Source organism: Cibotium barometz, chromosome 37 (assembly GCF_041138505.1).
Source record: "Cibotium barometz isolate CiBa-2024 chromosome 37, ASM4113850v1, whole genome shotgun sequence".
Taxonomy (NCBI): domain Eukaryota; kingdom Viridiplantae; phylum Streptophyta; class Polypodiopsida; order Cyatheales; family Cibotiaceae; genus Cibotium; species Cibotium barometz.
The window spans coordinates 45,867,308-45,885,422 of record NC_141082.1 but is presented as its reverse complement, the minus strand read 5'-3'; the positions used below and the strand labels follow the sequence as shown (position 1 = coordinate 45,885,422).

The following is an 18,115-nucleotide window of genomic DNA, read 5'->3' as shown; positions in this document are numbered from 1 at the left end:
ATTGTAGCTCAGTTATTAAAGTGTTTGGTGCTATCTTGTAATGTTGCCCGAGGTTATGGGTTCAAACCCAGCTGGCTACCTGGAATGGTGCTATCTTGTAACGTTGCCCGAGGTTATGGGTTCAAACCCAGCTGGCTACCTGGAATGATGCTATCTTGTAATGTTGCCCTCAGATGTGGTGTTTGTAAAAGGGAGGAATTAATCATCAACTAGGAAAAAAGTGTGATATGAAATGATTGGAACGGGGGACAGCCCGCCGTGAAACGCAGCATCGGGCTTTCGATTCCGTCCTACGATGTCTGCTCACCTCTGCTTCCATCATTTCCCACCTCACCAGCTCTACCCTGCCCGCCTTCTGTTCAATTCTTTCTTCGGACCAAACGCTGTTCGGCCTTTTGCACCTCTCAGCCATGCCATCCTCAGCAGCAGCAGCAGTAGTAGTGCAGCGAGCTTCCCACAAGCTGCTTCAGCTACACAGTCCCCTTTCTCTGATAGACCACACTCGCAAACCCTCTCGCATTCGCCTTACCACAAAAGGAAAGACTTCACGGGCAAGAGGGTTCACTGCACAACCACAAAACTGGCAGAGAGCGATGCAGTTGCAAGCGTGGATGAGACATCCTCACCATCACCATCATCATCATCATCTTCTTCTTCCCAGAAAGCTGAGCAGGATGAGAAGATGTCTTCTTTCTATGTATCCGTGGGATCCTTCAAGAAAAGGCTGAGAATAGCTGACATTAAAGGGGGGCCAAAGGAGGGTCTGGAACGCCTCGGAGAGCAGATTACCGTCCGTGGCTGGGTTCGAACCTGCCGCCTGCAGAAGACCTTCACGTTTCTAGAGGTGCCTAAAACTTCTCTCGACAGTCTGCAACACCATTACGCCTTGTGTGCTTTATGTGTCACCACGTCATGTGTGCTTCACATGTCACCGTGCCATCTTTGCTTCACATGTCTACACTCCTAGGATGCCAATGTAGCGGACAGACACACGGAGATGCTTATGCATTTTTATTCATTCATTTATGTAAGAGGGTCTCTCACATTGCAAACTTTTTACAAAACGCGTCATACATGTGCCTAATTTACAAAGAGACAAGGCAAGAAAAAAATTAGGGGCTATTTTAGAGGGGTCTTTGATGTTATCGTACTATACAAACGTTTATAAAGAAAAATTTATAGGGGAACTTTCTTGTTGGCTCTGTCTCTGGGACCAACTCAATTCGATGACCTTGGGGTTGAGGTCATCGCTTAACGGGATGTCTTGGAACCGCGGAAGGAGACCTACTACCCGTTGCTCTAAAGGTGGTGTTGTCTGAACAACGAACTGTGGATTGCAGACATAGATCAACACACACGCTCAGCTCCTTTTCTGATTGCTCGTTGGGTTTGGACACGAGAAATGATGGACAAGCTCAAGAAGAATGTCAACAATCGTAAAATGGACGCACCTCCCAAAACTAGTAGATGTTGATCATGTTATATCCCAAAAGTGGTGAAACAATGAAGTCTTGCTGAAATGTGGCCTTTTGAACATGGAACTAAAACTGTTGAGCTTTGTGAGCGATGTGTGTGCGGAGACCATGTGTAAACCTGTCCACAACTAGATGGTGTGATACTAAGGTATAACCCATAGTAGTGAATTGTGGAGAGATGACATACTTTCCAACGATGTGGCTTCCAGACGAGCATTACCCGATCATTGGAGGATTCACAATGCTTTTCATATGAGTCTCCTAAGAGCTTATAAGGGTCCCGAACCTTTGGAACTAGTGAGCGAGGATCCATCGAAAGTTGAAGAGCTAGAGGAAGTTCTTCATCTAGAGCAGATTGTAAGAAAAGAAGGAGATCACATGGTAAGGTTGCTAGAAAGTACCTTGTCAAGCTTAAGAATTATTCGGCTATGGATGCCAAGTGGGTTGGATGAGAACTTCTTTGTGGAGTATCCAGAGGTTTTACAGGCATATTAGGAAGCTTTTCAATTGAGGATAACTGATTAGAAGCCGAGGGGTCCCTGTCTATAAACTAGACACATAGATCTTGCAGGTAATAAAACATTTCACAAACAGTTCAAGCATGCGAGTATGCCGTGCATAAGAATGTGTTGGACAATCTTGTTTTCAGTTAGCTTCAAAGAAATGGGAAACGGAGAAACGGGAATGGCCTTTTTTTTTGGGGGGGGGGACGGGAATGGGAACGCCACATAAGCATATTAAAATGAGCGAGGGGGGAAGAGAGAGAGCGACAGGGGGGGTTGCGAGACTAGAGAAATTCCAGTTTCCAAGTTGAAAAGTCTGAAGAGTCAAGACTAATGCATTAATACTCAAGAGTTTAATCTCTACAATAAGTTAAAATGAAGTACAAAACCTTCTTTGCAAACTTCCCATACAAAGCAAAGGAGAAATGATGCCAAGTGACAAATCCTTCCCAGTATCTATTGTGCTCTTGACCCATTGCTACTTGGCAATGACTTTTAGTAGATTATTTAAACAATGGGCCATGCAAGGACTCCAAGTGAGTACCTTTGCTCTAACAAACCTCCAGCTGCTTTCTAACTAGAAGGGAACCCAAAATGAGAGACCAACACTTCAAATACCAGACAGAGCATGAAAACACAATAGAATAACCATAAACAATATAATAACACTGCACTGAGCCGGAATGGCCGGCCCCCTGTAGGTACTTCTTTTTTGAAAGAGAAGCTTTTACAATAAACCAAGATGCGGGTGCATACAACACCGGATTTTCCTCAAAGCATCACAAATCTCTTGCCCAAATATTTATCTAGTGCCAAGATAAAAACATAGCACCAAAAGCCATCTGAAAATTGTCTCAAAATAGTCCCTTGAATCAGCTCATAAACAGTCCATGAAACAGTTCGGTACGGAGCCAAAAACAGCCCCGAACTGCGCACCAAAAAAGCACCAAAACGGAGCCTCAAATCAGCCCTTGAAGACCTCTCAGCTGTCCCAGATTCCTCCAAAACAGCCCCAAATCTGCCCATGACAAGGCCAAGACTGTGAGAGTGAAGAACATCAGATGTCAACCTCACGTGTGGCTGCTGTGTACAGCCAGCACTGACTGCTGTATGGCCAGCGCACAGAGGACAGAAAGAACTGTACAGCCAGTGCTGAGAGAGAGAACTGTTGGCTGCTGTACCAGCTGTACGGCCAGCGTACGGGGAAGATGGAGAGCAATCTTGCCAAATCAGTGTCTTCATTCATAGCAGCTGGGAGCTTCCCCGACACCGGTATGCACGACTTGCTTTAGAGTCCTCTCATCAGCTAGCCATGGAGGGAGACACTTGCGCAGATAGCATCCTGGTTTGAGCTCCACAGGTTCAGTTTAGACAGACTTCCACCCTTCCAGTACTCTCTGGAGGCACCCTCTCTCACCTTGACACATTCTGAGATTATAGAGTCATCAGACAGGACCTCATTCAGTTGGACACTAGGAGGACATGGCTAGAGCCCTCACAGGAGTTGGGGACGAAGATGGCTTTCTATAGAGACCATCTTCTCCGCACCACTGAGGATGCCTTTATACTTAGACCGAGCTACATGGATACCCATCTGTCTCACGGATTGAGGTGCGCCATTGGGCAGATCCGCACCTCTTCACATCAGTTAGAGATAGAGACAGGCAGATTTAGAGGCATACCTCTAGGGGACAGGATTTGTCAGATTTGTTGGATAGAGCCAGAGACGGAGGAGCACTACATCTGTCGCTGCACAGCATATTATGAGATTCGAGGGCGCTACCATTGCGTTTTCAGAGAGGGATTTGGACCACTGGCTAGAGTCATGGACTATTGTGATCAACGATGCTTGGGTTTTTATCTCCTGGAGATCCGCAGGCTCAGATCCGAAGCTTGAGCAATGAGGCTTGAGAAACGAGTGTGGGTGCAATAGAGAGTGTGCCTTTTTTTATAGCTGGAATTCTGCCCGTTTCTGGCCGTTTTCTGCCCGTTTCTGGCCGTTGGAGACGTCCCCTCACCGCGTCCCCTACACGTCCCGCGTTTCGGGAACGCGTCCCCGGGACGCCCTCAGGCGTCCCCGTGTTGCACGGCGTCCCCTGCACGTCCCACCCGTCCCCGGCCGTCCCCGTCTCCGCGTCCCCGCGTCCCGCGTCCCTACGGCCCGTCCCCGCGTCCCCGTGTGACTCTGTCAGAGAGTCCATTATCAGGAGCAAACGCCCGACTGGCAGGGAGTCCACACAGAGACAGATTACTGACTTCTTTAGAGGGATTACCCGGGAGGACACACAGCGGACAGCCCAGCAGTGGGCACCCCGTGGGACTCTAGTTGAGAGCGCTATCCAGTTGGGCAGATCCAGACGCCCGAGGGTTCGCGGATCCTCACATCGGAGACGGTGCCTACACTGGAGGATTCAGAGCATCATTGCAAGGTATCGGGCTCGTCCGACCAGGCATCTCACTATGGCAGAGACCCATGCTAGAGCTCCCAGGATAATTACCACTTCAGCCATGTACTGTTGTACTCACTGTCACTTTTGAACTCCCCCATATTCATGTATTCATGTATCCATGTACTCATGTACCCCATTTTGACTAGTAGCATTAGCTTCCCACTCTCCCTAGTTGCTGCTTCCAGATGCTCCCTACTGATGTATTGTAGGGCTAGATACTTACCTTTAGTTCTTTCTTTTCTTTACCAGACAGTGTATCAGATGTCACATGGTTGTAACTTTGGTCTCATAGGTCACTTTGGCCTTTTGAAGACGTTAATATAACATTCCATTTCATTTCTCTCTCTCTCTCTCTCTCTCTCTCTCTCTGTGTGCTCATGTACCTAGATCAGATTTTAAAGTTCTAGATTTTTGTTATCTTTGCTTATTACTATTTTGTACCCAGGATTATGTACCTAATGGATATGATGTAACCTTTTGGTCTCATAGGTTTTTTTGGCCTTTTGAAGACGTTAATACAACTTTCTTTCTTTCTTTCTTTCTCTCTCTCCTCTGTTCGCCCCCCGTTCGTCGCTTCACCTGGTCGCCGTTGTTTCGCCCCTAGTCGCCTCTGCTCGCCGTCGCTCGCCTCTGTTTGCCCCCCGTTCGTCGCTTCACCTGGTCGCAGTCGTTTCGCCCCTAGTGGCCTCTGCTCACCGTCGCTCGCCTTTGTTCGCCCCCCGTTCGTCGCTTCATCTGGTCGTCGTCGTTTCGCCCCTAGTCGCCTCTGCTCGCCGCCGTCGCTCGCCTCTGTTTGCCCCCCGTTCGTCGCTTCACCTGGTCGCAGTCGTTTCGCCCCTAGGCGCCTCTGTTTGTCCCCCGTTTCCCACCCGCCCTTGCTCAGGCCCCCAAAGCAGCAACATAACTCTCCCCTGCACCTGTAGCTGAGCATCCTGTAGGTTGCATTTTCTGAGTCTCTCCCAAAGGGGAGAGGGTACCCTTGAGGGGAGACTCGTTCCACCAACAGCCCGCTCCTTTATCAGCAGCAACACATGGCAAGTAAGAAGTCTTTTGCCTCAGTCCCCGCTTCATGATTACCGCCCGTTCCTCCACCCATGAGCAAGCCGACACCATGGGAAGCCTACCTCATGCAAGAACTGAAGAAACTCCAGGGAGAGAATTAGGAGCACTGAAACACGAGACTATCAAGAAAGATGAACAAATCAACAAACTGAAAGTGCAAGTGCAAGCCATGAAGACGAAGCAAGAGGAAGCACGAGAAGGACCCATACCTACAACACTACAAATAGAAACGACAAACCATGTTTCAAAGGTAAATTCAGTTAACTCATAAGATTTTGTTAAAGAAGTCATATCAGCGGTCAAAGAAAAGGAAAGAATGAAAAGTAACAAAAAGGTAATCAGAGTCGGTGGTCTTCCTCAAGGCTGGGATAGGGCAGAGACAGCTCAAGAGCTTCGAGAAGACTACATATTAGATACAGATGTACTTACAGCACAACTGAGCAAAGTAGTCCCCTTCGTGGACTTAGGAGACCCTATCTCTATTATAGTAAAGGGTACACAGGCAAAAGTCTCCCATATGGACAACAATGAGAAAATAGCAGTGATGAAGCAAACAAGGTCTCTCCAAGGGACAAAGGTATGGATAGCTGATGAACTCACCCCGCTACAACTCAAGAACAGATCGGCAGAGCTAAATAAAGTTAAAGAAGCAAGAAAGAATGACAAATGGGCAATATACAGAGGAGGACAAGCAATCATTAAAGAATTCCGTACCCCACCCCCCTCAAGAGCAAATCCATCCATGGATGAAATGTAGCTATTTTTATTTTGAACCTCAATTTCGAGCTAGATGCAATAGAACCCATTGTAATTTAAACTCTTAAGAGTAATCTTGTTACTCAACCTTCTGAGGTTATTCAGCATTGCATCAGGTTTTATGAAGATTTGCTTGCCCCTCGAGAGGATGTTTCGCCGGATGTCCTGGCTGCAAGGGAGTCATGGTTTGCTGAAGTACGATATCAAGTTGACCCTGATGTGGCGGTTCAGCTTGATGCTCCTGTTACTCAAGGGGAAGTGGAAGCTGTTCTCTCCAAACTTCCCATGGGAAAGAGCCCTGGTTGGGATGGTTTGACAAATGAGTTTTTTTGAAAATATGCTGATCAGCTTGCAGAGCCTTTGACACTTATTTGTCAAAGGGTTTGGGATGAGGGATATATGCCTGCCGATTGGAAGTTGGGCATACTTCGTTTGTTGCCCAAAGTCCCTTCGCCTACTTCTTTGGCTCAATGGCGCCCAATCTCACTTATGGGTATTATGTATAAAATCTTTACAAAGATTTTTGCCAATCGCTTGCAGAAGGTGCTTCCTACTCTTATTCATCCATATCAATATGGATTTGTGCATGGCAGGAATATTTTACATTACATTCTTAATGTTCAAATTGGAGTGGATTATGCCAAGGCAAAGAAGCAAGAGATTGTGATGGTGGAGTTGGATCTTGAAAAAGCTTCTGATCATGTCAGCTGGTCTTTCCTTTCTCAGTTAATGACAGCCATGGGCTTTGGTTCCAAAATGGCTAATTTGGTGCATTTACTTGGCTCTGGCTCTATCACGCGGATTATGCACAATGGAGGACTTTTGGATGGTATTTCTCTCACCCGTTCTCTCCGGCAGGGCTGTCCTCTTAGCCCTCTTTTCTTTGCCATTGCCACTCATCCTATGTTATGTCGCCTAGATGCTATGGCATCTCATGGTGAAGTGGTTGGTTTGCATCTCCCTCATGGCAAGCAATTGGTTGCTCAAGCCCTTGCGGATGACACTTTTATGTTTCTCAGGGCCGAAAAAGCCAATATAGATCGAGCAATGGAAGCTTGGAATAATTTTGCATTGGCTTCTGGGCTGAAAATAAATTCAACAAAATCAGCCCTCATTGTATGCACGGAATTTGATCTTGAGGCATTAGGGTGGCAAGCCGTGTGGTGCATACAGGAGACATTGTTCGTCATCTTGGGTATCCGGTGGGTGTGGATGTGGACCCCCAAGCGCTTCTTGCTTGGATTTGTGCTCGGATCTCGGATAAATTTATGTATTGGAAAGCTCAAGGGTGGCCTATGCACGTGAGGGTTAAGGTAGCTCAGGTTATTATGCTTAGCATGATTTCCTATTTTTTGCCTTTGCTACCTTGGACGCACAAATCTCTTCTCCGTTTGGTTGCTCCCATTTGGTTTATGCTGTGGAAGAGGCAAGGAAATATTATGGGTCAAACATGGATAGCTTGGAATCACATTACGACGCCCAAAAGAATGGGTGGGGCTGCTTTACTGGATGTCCGCTTGCATATGGTGGCGCGTAGGTGGACGCTTTTTCAGGATATGTGTTTGCAGGAGCAGCCTTGGGTATTCATGGCTCGTGACTTGATTGAGTTGGAGGGATTGTCACATGGACGGACACGTGTGCAGGCTTCATGGTGGGACATTGTGAATGCTGCTCATCCTGTCCGTATTCGCTCATCTCACATTTTATCGCATATTCTCCTTTCTTGGCATGAAGTTCTACTATTGACTCGGTGGGATCCTGGTCATGAAAGACTACTTTTGAACTCTTTGCAGTTCGAAACATTTGTGGAGTCGCGTGTCATTGTTTGGCCAGACAGAGATGCTTCACGCATACGTCTCAACCGCATGGTTAGGTTAGGCTTGGTTAGAATCCGAGATGCTGTGATACCTGGTCGTGACAGGCCATATTCGTTTCGTCGTATTCGGCAGCACTTTAGGGTTCCTCGGACATTTCAGCCACTTTGGGTTGACATCATGCATGCAGTTGAGCCTTTTACTCCATTGCCTCGGCCATCTGCAGATCAGCCTTGGCTTGATTGGGCACTATGTAAATCTGGTGACTTGATATCACTTTCAGCTAACCAGGTCTATCATAAGCTCGTATCAGAGAAAGATTGGGTTTCAGCCAAGGCCAATAAGGTGTGGGGATTGCACAAGTCTAAATCATGGTGGCAGAAAACTCTTATGCGTGGTTGGCAGTCTAAACTCCCTTACCAAGGTAAGGTTTTCATTTGGAGGATGTTGGTGGGAGGGTTACCTACACGGGATCAGCTCAGCCGTCGTAAAATTACATTGGCCTCTTGCTTCTTCTGCACGACATGCAGTGAAACAGTTATGCATTTGTTCATGAGTTGTCCAGTGGCCCGTCAGATTTGGTCTTTTGTCTCTCGCGTTTGGGAGGCAGTAGAGAGGTCTACTGTTTCGGCTCATCAGTGGATATTTGGGATTTGTCCTCAAGTCATTACTTCGGACAGTCACCTTGTGATATTCCATTTCCTTAGATGGACAGGACTTTGGCATATTTGGACTACACGGAATGGGTTCATCTTTGATTCCTTGGCTGGAATACATGGGCACATTCTACGTATCCGCGGTTTGCTGCTTTGGCAGTTTTCTTCTCTTCTCTCAGCTCAGCGATACTGGATGCAGATGTTATTTCGTTGTGGTCTATGGCGGCTCGGCTGGCTCATCTTTGATGCTTTTATCTGGGATGCTTATTTGGCTAGGAGGCTTTCTTATTAGTGGTCAGGTTTGCATGGTCATAATCCTTTAGAGGATCTTTTGTGGGGGGTTTTTTGGGGCCATAGGTTCTGTGTGAGCCATGTGGCTGATGTACATTTTTACATATAATATAAAACATCATTTCACGAAAGAGAGAGAGAGAGAGAGAGAGAGAGAGAGAGAGAGAGAGAGAGAGAGAGAGAGAGAGAGAGAGAGAGAGAGAGAGAGAGAGAGAGAGAGAGAAATGAAATGAAATGTTATATTAACGTCTTCAAAAGGCCATAATGACCTATGAGACCAAAAGTTACGTCATGGTGGATCTGATACAATGTCTGGATAAAAAAACCCAGAAAATGAAAAATAAAGATGATACTACAGGCACCTAAAAAATGAAACTGGAAATGGAAGGTAAACAGAAACCCTTGTAGGGTGTGAATATAGTGAGGGGGGGGGGGTACGCTATGGAGGTGAGTGGAATATAGTGAGGGGATACAATATCATGTGGGACGGAGGGGTACACTATGGAGGTGCCTTGATCTCATAATATGTGCCGCATCGGACGCTGGCGGATCTCCTCAATATCCTCCATGGTGAGTACTCTGACTGGACGTCTCCCATGCCATGCTAGTATGGTCCTGATCCTCTGTTGTAGTCTCCGTCGGTGTCGAGATGGGCCTCTCATCTTGGGGCGCCTGGACCGCCCCAGCTCTATAGCCCGATCAATCAGTGTACCTCTGGGTTGGCTGTACTCTGGGGCTAGCTGCAATGCCTGCTGACGTGACTGCTCAATCTCTGGTCGAAAGAAGTCTGTAATCTGCCTCTGTAGGTGATAGGTGTCTCTCCCTCTCTGATCCCCTCCCTCTCAGGAGACCCTCTCTATGTCTACGCAGCTCCAGCAAGTACAATCCGAGGCATCTCTGATCCTGGTATCTCATGACTCTAGAAAGTGGTCCAAAGCCCTCTCTGAACAGGCAGTGAAAACGGCCTCGTATCTCATAATATACTGGACAGTGACATATGTAATGTAACTCTGTCTCTGGCTCCATCTGGCACAGCTGACAAATCCTGGCCTCAGCTGGTACTCCTCTGAATCTGCCAGTCTCAATCTCTAGCTGGTGTGAGGATGTGCGCATCTGACCAATAGCACACCGTACCCCATGAGAAAGATGAGTATCCATGTAGCTTGTTCTAATCACAAACCCATCCTCCGTGAGCTGGAGAAGATGATCTCTATAGAAAGCCATCTTCGTACCAAGCTCGTGTGTCGGCTGTATCCATGTCCTCCTAGTGTCCAGCTGAGTCAAGTCCTGCCTGATAAGTCTGGTAATCTCTGCCCGTGTGAGAGAGAGGGAGGGTGCATCCAGGGAGTACTGAAATGGAGGTAGCCTGTCCATACTAAAGCCATGCAGTTGGAACCAAGCTGTCATCTGTGCATACCAACATGATCCGTCTCCCTGTGATGCCAACTGTCGTGAAGACTCCAGGGCTAAGCGAGCATATCTGTCTCTAGGGAGAGCCCAAGTGCTATGTATAAAGGAGACTGATCGAGTGAGTGCCTCTACTACCAATGGGGGGGCAGCCATCTCTGCACGGATAATATCATGTGGTACGGAGGCCTTGGCCCTAATCATCCGGGAAATCATAGAAACCAAGGACCTCTCCATACGTCTCCATCCATCAGTGCTACCAGCTCGGCTGTGGTGATCCACTGAGGGTCCCCATATCTCCACTCCATACAGCATGGCTGAAGTGACCAAAGTGTCAAAGAGCCAGAGCTTTGTTCGAGGTTCCTGAAACTGAACGTGCGAACACATCCTCTCTAGTCTCCCCAATGCTGCATAGGCTCTGGTCAATCTAGTCTCCGCTGCTCTCCTCAAGGAAAATAGTGGGCCACTAAAAACCACACCAAGGTAAGTATATGCATCTGTATACTCCACTGTCTCCTGACCATATGTAAAGGTGGGCATTGACCTCCTAACCCACTGTGCTGTGGTGTTAAACACCATCACCTTGGTTTTACCAAGGTTAACAGACAATCCACTGTCCTCTGCAAACATGTGCAATGCATCCAAATGACGCTGCATCCCCTCTGGAGAATCTGAGATCAGCACAATATCATCAGCATACAATAACAGCGGAATCCATGTCCCTGCTAGCTGTGCTCCTCTGTCACCCTCCCACTCTACATAGTCCGAAACCTCATCCACATACATCCCAAATAAGGTGGGGGAAAGGGGGCAGCCCTGTTTCACCCCAATAGTGGAGTGAACCATCTCAGATATACCCTGGGTAGTACGTACCTGCCCCACAACTGTCCTGTATAAAGCCATGATTCCCCAAATCAGCTCTGTGGGCACTCCCATCTCCTGTAGTCTGCGCATCAGTATGGCTCTCGGTACTGTGTCAAAAGCTTTGCGGAAATCCACAAAGCAACAGTAAATCCTCCTGCCATATAATCTGCCCTCCTCAATAATAGCTCTGAGTGTCAGGATATGGTCAAGAGTGGAGAAACCTCTCCTGAACCCTGCCTGCCCTGATGCACGTATGCCCTCTCTCTCTGCCCATCTACTCAACTCCTGCTCAAGAATAGATGCATATAATCTGGCCAATGTGTGACCAATCATGATGGTACGATAATTCCCAGGAAGCATGGGATCCCCTGACTTGAAGATAGGCACAATCGTGTACATATTCCAAGTCTCAGGAAAACCCTCACACATGGCTCGGTTAAACATCATAGCAATAAGCTCTGCAAGCATATCTCTGGCATGAATAAAGTGCTCTGTCACCAAACCATCATGATCATATGCTCTCCCAGTCCTCATCCTGTCAATAGCTTTCCTTACCATCTCAGCAGTAAAGAAAGCACATGTCTCTGGGCATGGCTCCGATGGGTCTGGCAGGGGCGGCTGTCCTGGTGCTGTGTACAGGGATGCTGCATACTCACCCCAAATCTCTGTGGAGGTAATGGCTGGTGATGGTGAATGCTAATGGAATAGTCTTCATGCCTCGCCTGAGTCCTGACTCATAAATAACTGGTACAAATCCCTCTCTAACTGAGCAAGATAAGCCCTCTTCTTCCGTCGCACTAGGTGCCGGAAGGTAATCCGTGACTGTCTGTGAGTGGTAACACCCATGAGCACCTCTCTCTGTAATTTGATCCTCATCTCTCTGCACTCCTCATCATACCAACTGTTCTGGGGCATGTTCCTAGATCGTCTCCGTATAGGCTGACTATGGGGATATGCCTCTGATGCTGCAGCATGAAGCGTCTCTATCAATATCTGAGTGAGCTCATCTAATGGCCGTCCCGGCTCCTCGGCACATAGGCGTCTGTATATCTCATCCGTGTATACGGTGTCAGTCTCCCTCGTAAAGGTATAACGAGTGTGTGTGGAGACCTGTCCCAATGGAGCGGTGCTGAACTGAAATGTGAGAGTGAAGGACAAGATAGCATGATCCACTGCTATTCCAACTGGCCTAGTGCCTACCATAAAATCCTGAAAAGAGGGAATGAGACTGGGCTGAGCCATAACATAGTCCACTGTACTAGCACCATGCCGATGTGGAAAGCTAGTGAAACCGCCCGATGTCGGGAATCTCTGTAGGCCATTCAGGATGGCCAAACCATGTGCAGTCCCCATGTCTATCAAATACCTCCCATACACTGTATGTTCCTCATCCTGTGAGAGTCTAGATAGGCCCATATCCCTAACATCAAGCTCCCTCAACATCTCCTTTGAGGTATCATAAAATACTGTCTGGTTATGGGCAGTCCTAGCATTGAAGTCCCCCAAGAGAATGATGTCACCATCCCTGGAGAACTCCCAAATGTCATCATCCAAAATAGAAAAGGGAGACTGCCCGCTAGGTGATGCATACACTGATGTACTAGGAGCAAAATAGCATATAGCAATGTAGAGATATCTGTCGGTCTCTGCCCTCAGTCTAACCCACATGTACCTAGCCTGCTCATCTCTGCGGACTATATGTATCAGTGGTTGTAGCTTCTCTGTAAACAATACTGCCACTCCTCCTGAGCCCCGTCAGCGGGATGGAGCCAGGAGGAGTTTGTGCCTTGATACCATGTTGAAGCCTTGGTGAGCTATGGTGGCTTGAAGGTCAAGGAAGCCATGGCTATGGTGCAGACAAAGATAGAGAGAGAACACATTGCTAGAGAGAGAGTACAAAGTACACGACTCAATGATGTGACTATTGATTGATTACTTCAATGAAATACATGCACTTTTATAGGTTACAAAGGTTGCCTCATGACATCACTGCTTATGTCGAGGCACATACAAATATCTTGATACCCCTCTAAGAGGTGGTTCACACACAGACAAGACACTACCACTCTCTAGGAGCTGCTTCACACACACACACACAAGCAATACCTTGATCCCGATTCCCAACATGGATCTTATCGAATTGTGTATGGAGGATGAGGTCAACATGGCAGCTATTCCCAAATCAGTTTTTGAGGATAACTTTCGTGGGTCTTTTGGAACCCAATGCAAAGGAGGATTGGACTACAAGTGAGAAAGCAGTTTACTGACATTTACTTCAATTGCGGCTCTATTGGTGCCTAAGCCTGTGAATAGGGAGCATATGCTACAAATGTGCACGATCGGAAGTGGAGCAAAGGTGCATGATTTGTCCTAGTGCTCGAAGTTTAGGTAGAGGGGATGTCATGTGTACACCCATTCAAAAATGCACATGGACATGGTCCACCATTGCAGCCACCTATTGGGTAGTTGTAGAGGCCATGCTTGGGCTTATGAACAAGGATTTTGGGCATCAGGGATAGTGTAGCGTCCATGGTTGGGCTCAATGTGGACAGCTTTGGCACAAGCTATAGAAAACACCCAGAGGGAATGGGTAGGCCTACTATAGCAAGCGGCTACGGAGGACATGGGGTGATGTATTGCATTTGTATGGATGCATCAAAGGATAATGTTTTTGATGCTGTCAGAAGGCATGCGTTTGAAGTGAAAGGAATTTTTTGAAACTAGGATTTTTCATTGACAAAGAACGTCTATAGTGAGTACCCATGCTAGAGGGGGGAGGTAGTCTATGTAGAGGTTGGGTAAAGCAAATTTATGAAGATTGTGCAGTGTCTATTATAGCAAGGTAGCTATAGAGATAGTGATTATGGCACTTACTACATCAAGGCGGCTATAGAAGCAAGGCATCGAGGCAGCTATAAAGATAAAGGATTCCACCCATTTTACTAGAGCAAGGAAACTAAAGAGAGATGGATCGTGGTGCTTACTATAGCAAGGCAGCTATAGAAGCAATGGACGTGCTATGGCAAGGTAGCCTTAGAAGTTAGGCCCACTATGTCAAGGTAGCCATGGGGGATGTGGACTTATCTCAATTGAGCACAATTGTTTAGGTGGGGGTTGATGTCACTGGCGTGACCCCTTGCTTCTAGATTTACTGGTCTACAAGCTTGGAAGATGGAGGTTTCGGCCAATGCAATGGTGCATTGTGCATTATGCATATTCGTTTTGACATTTGACATGAATGTGCATGTTTTCTAGGTTGGACATTGTCTAGATTAAATGCCTATGAATGTCCATGGGGGCCGGGGCTGCTTGGAACCCGGTTGGTGCATGTGCATAACCTTGTTTGAAGCTTAATAGGTGTTTCATACGGGTTTTGCAGGTGGTAAGTATAGCCCTTAGGCCATTTTGATGTTTATAAGGTTTTATGCTAATGTGTGAATGCAAGTTACACACTACATTAAAACCCGGGCAGGCAATTGATAAATGGGTGGACAACTTATGATCTTGGGTGGCCTTCCATTAATGAGGTGTGGGCAGCCCAACCTTTGGCACCCCTTTCATTAGCGGTTGTGTAGACACCAAAGGGATCCCCCATCTTGTGCAAGTATGAGGTGGGTGTCACACACTTGGCACTGCCCCACCACCTTGCGAGTGTGCGCACCTTGTGCAAGTATGAGGTGGGTTGCACACTTGGCACTGCCCCACCACCTTGCATGGGTTGTGGAAGGAGAAAGAAAAGTCAAACAGCCTTGGAGGAACCCTACACTTCATCGCATTTTGCAGTACCTGCTATGTATTTGTTCTGCATCATTCCAGGGAGTTGTACGAGCTGTACAATCATTTGCAAGGTACATGGGGGCTGTTTTGTGCTGGTCAAACTGTTCCATGGCTGCCCGGGTGTTTTACCTTCTCTTGGGAGAGCTTTCTTGTTGGTGGTGATTGGCTCAAGGGTGGCTGCAGGCTGTCCCATAGTGTTTGGGAAGCTTTGGTGCAGGTTTTGACCCTTGTTCAACCATTGGAAGGAAGAGGGAAGCTGCAAATACTCTTTATCGATGACCATTTGATGGCTTGGATAATTCTTCTCTTGTATTCATTTTCATTGCATGGCATTTGGCCACTCAGCGATCGTGGACCACCCACAAGATTGCACTATAAACTCTCCTTGGTAAGATTTATGCTTTTGCACAATGCACCCCAACAGAGGCTGTGTGGTACCCCTTCATGTGGGAGTAGATTTGTGTTTGGCAGTGTCATGTTATGAAGTGTTAAACTAGGCTTTTTTAAGTGGTGTTTCTAGAAATTGTACTCGGTTTGGAGCCCAAACATGTAACCTCTTTTCTTAAATGCATTGCTTTGCAGGTCAATGATGGCTCATGCCTTTCAAACCTGCAGTGCATTGTAAGCTCAGATGCAGAAGGTTATGACACGGTAGCACTGAAATCCTGATACTTACAAGTCTTTTGGAATTCGATTGTGTGGATGATAATAAGGGCCAGATTTGTGATGCATGTTCCTGCAGATAGAGGCAGGATTGGTCTCTACTGGTGCTTCAGTTGCTGTTGAGGGTCTATTGGTAGAAAGCCAAGGCTCGAAGCAGAAGGTGGAGCTGAAGGCGTCGAAGCTGCATTTGGTAATGAACTTATATTTGGCTAGCTGTGTTCGTTCTCATAACTATGTACTTACTGTATTTGGCTTTCTATAGATTGGAGGCAGTGATGCAACTACATATCCAGTACAGAAAAAGAAGCTCAGTCGCGAGTATTTGCGCTCTATAGCACACATGCGGCCTCGGACAAATACGTTTGGTGCTGTGAGTGCTCTTCCAAGGAGCTGTCTATGTGAAGAGCCTCATGCCTTGGTGGTCATGTTGCAAGAACTAAGGCTTTGTTGGGTTGAAGTACAAGGTTTACTTAGGAAGTTCCCATTTGATGCAGGTTTCAAGGGTTCGCAATGCCTTGGCCTTTGCAACTCACAAGTTTTTCCAAGAACGAGGGTTTATTTGGGTGGCTAGCCCCATTATCACTGCCTCTGACTGTGAGGGTGCAGGAGAGCAGTTTTGTGTAACCACCTTGGTGAGCATTGATTGAAAGAAGCAAATTGTTTGTGTGTAGTCAGCTTTTGCTCATCTTGAAGCTGATTGCTGAATAGAGATGAGAACAGAAATGGAAGAACTGAAACCGTTTTAGGAGCTTTGATTGAGTGCAATTTTTGGAGCATTTGGTTTTGCAGGTTCCCAGCTCTCCAAAAGATACCTCAACTCCTGTTCAGCAAATTCCAAGCACAAAAGATGGATTGCTTGATTGGTCACAGGTAATCATGAAGACTGTTGCATGTACTGGGGAATAGGTTTTGGGTCTCTCAAGGTGTACCCTGGCTGTGCCACCTTTCCCTTTTTTTACCCCCTAAGGATCCTTTCATATGGCCAGCCCCCGGCCCGGGCTGGTTGTGGTGGGTCCAAGGTTGCACCTGTCCCTTTCTGCTCCATGCTGATGTGGTGCCATCAATTGAATTTGAAAGAAAAAATGAAAAGGATTGTAGTGCCGACGATGGATTGGAGAGAGAACTTTCGAGAGAACTTTCTCATAGGTTAAAATAATTGGAATGTTTTCAGGATTTCTTTGGAAGACCAGCATTTTTGACGGTCTCCGGACAACTCAATGCAGAGATCTATGCAACAGCCCTTTCTGATGTATGGGTTCTCAAGTTTGGAGTCAAGACATGCGTTTCTTAAAGGTTTTTTGAACACATAGATAACTGTATTCTCTTGTTCATGCTAACACTTTCCATACCTCTGACAGGTTTACACCTTCGGTCCAACATTCCGGGCAGAGAATTCCAATACATCTCGACACCTTGCAGAGTTCTGGGTAAAGCGCAGCTCCAAACTATAGCTTTTCTTCCTGTTGTGGTTTTCTGCTTTCCCTTTGGCTTAGTCAACATTTACAGTTCTTAAAATCTCTGGATATCTCATCCCGTCGAAAAAAATCACTGTGAACCCTTTTTGCAGATGATCGAACCGGAGCTCGCTTTTGCAGATTTGAAAGATGACATGGCTTGTGCATCTACCTATCTACAGCATGTTGTATGTTACTAACCAGCGACCTCCTGAGTCTTGTAACTTCTTTTGAAGAAGGTTTTTGTTTTCATTCGCGAAGTAAGCCTATTCTCATCACATTTTTAGCTTGGATCTGTGAACAGATGTAGAACACTTGCGCCTATGTGCTAGGGTTTTCCAGTACAAGATGTGACTGAGAATGTAGACGTCAAATCACAGCCGTGTGACCCTCCTGTTTACTCCTAGCTATAGCACTTCGCCTACAGAGAAATGGTATGTGAAGTACAATGCTGAGGAAAGCAGATGAATATGATGATTTGGCTACCCAGGTATATATATGCGTCAAGGCTCCTAGTCGGCCAGTAGTGCTGCTGTTGGCCACCTGCACCTGGTTGCGACATCATCAAAACCATGACATCGCCGCCACATCATCATTGCCACGTGGCAGTGCCATGTGTCCTCTACGTTGTTCGACTTTGCTTTTCAGCTGCTATCTAATGTCTGGCTTTGCCGTGCATACTCGTAGGTGTGTCACATTCTCCCCTACTTGCATTGCAGCTGTCCTTGGCTGCACGGTGTCCATCGGCTGTGTTTCAAAGTTTGTATTTGGTACTGAATTGCCTGTCTATTGCCTCGGGTTCCCCGGATTGGTTTCACCTTTTATGTAAGGGCACTTTATATAGAACCACAAACAATACCAAAACACAGCACTGAGCCGGAACGGCCGCCCCCCCCCCTAGAAACTTTTGTATTCAGAGTAAAAGCTTTTACAACAAACCAAG

At 46.9% G+C, this 18,115-nt stretch overlaps 1 protein-coding gene across 1 annotated transcript in view; it reads left to right on the top strand.

The window, feature by feature from the left end:
* The first annotated feature begins 205 nt into the window (after positions 1-205).
* Positions 206-18,115, top strand: part of NS1 (Class II aminoacyl-tRNA and biotin synthetases superfamily protein) — a 79,470-nt gene continuing 61,560 nt past the window's right edge. The window contains exons 1-9 of the mRNA XM_086776966.1: positions 206-844; positions 15,638-15,706; positions 15,798-15,908; positions 15,981-16,088; positions 16,213-16,350; positions 16,508-16,588; positions 16,890-16,967; positions 17,077-17,145; positions 17,286-17,360. Of these exons, the coding sequence (XP_086633092.1) occupies positions 296-844; positions 15,638-15,706; positions 15,798-15,908; positions 15,981-16,088; positions 16,213-16,350; positions 16,508-16,588; positions 16,890-16,967; positions 17,077-17,145; positions 17,286-17,360 (1,278 nt within the window). The 5' untranslated portion in view covers positions 206-295. The remainder of the gene's footprint in view (positions 845-15,637; positions 15,707-15,797; positions 15,909-15,980; positions 16,089-16,212; positions 16,351-16,507; positions 16,589-16,889; positions 16,968-17,076; positions 17,146-17,285; positions 17,361-18,115) is intronic.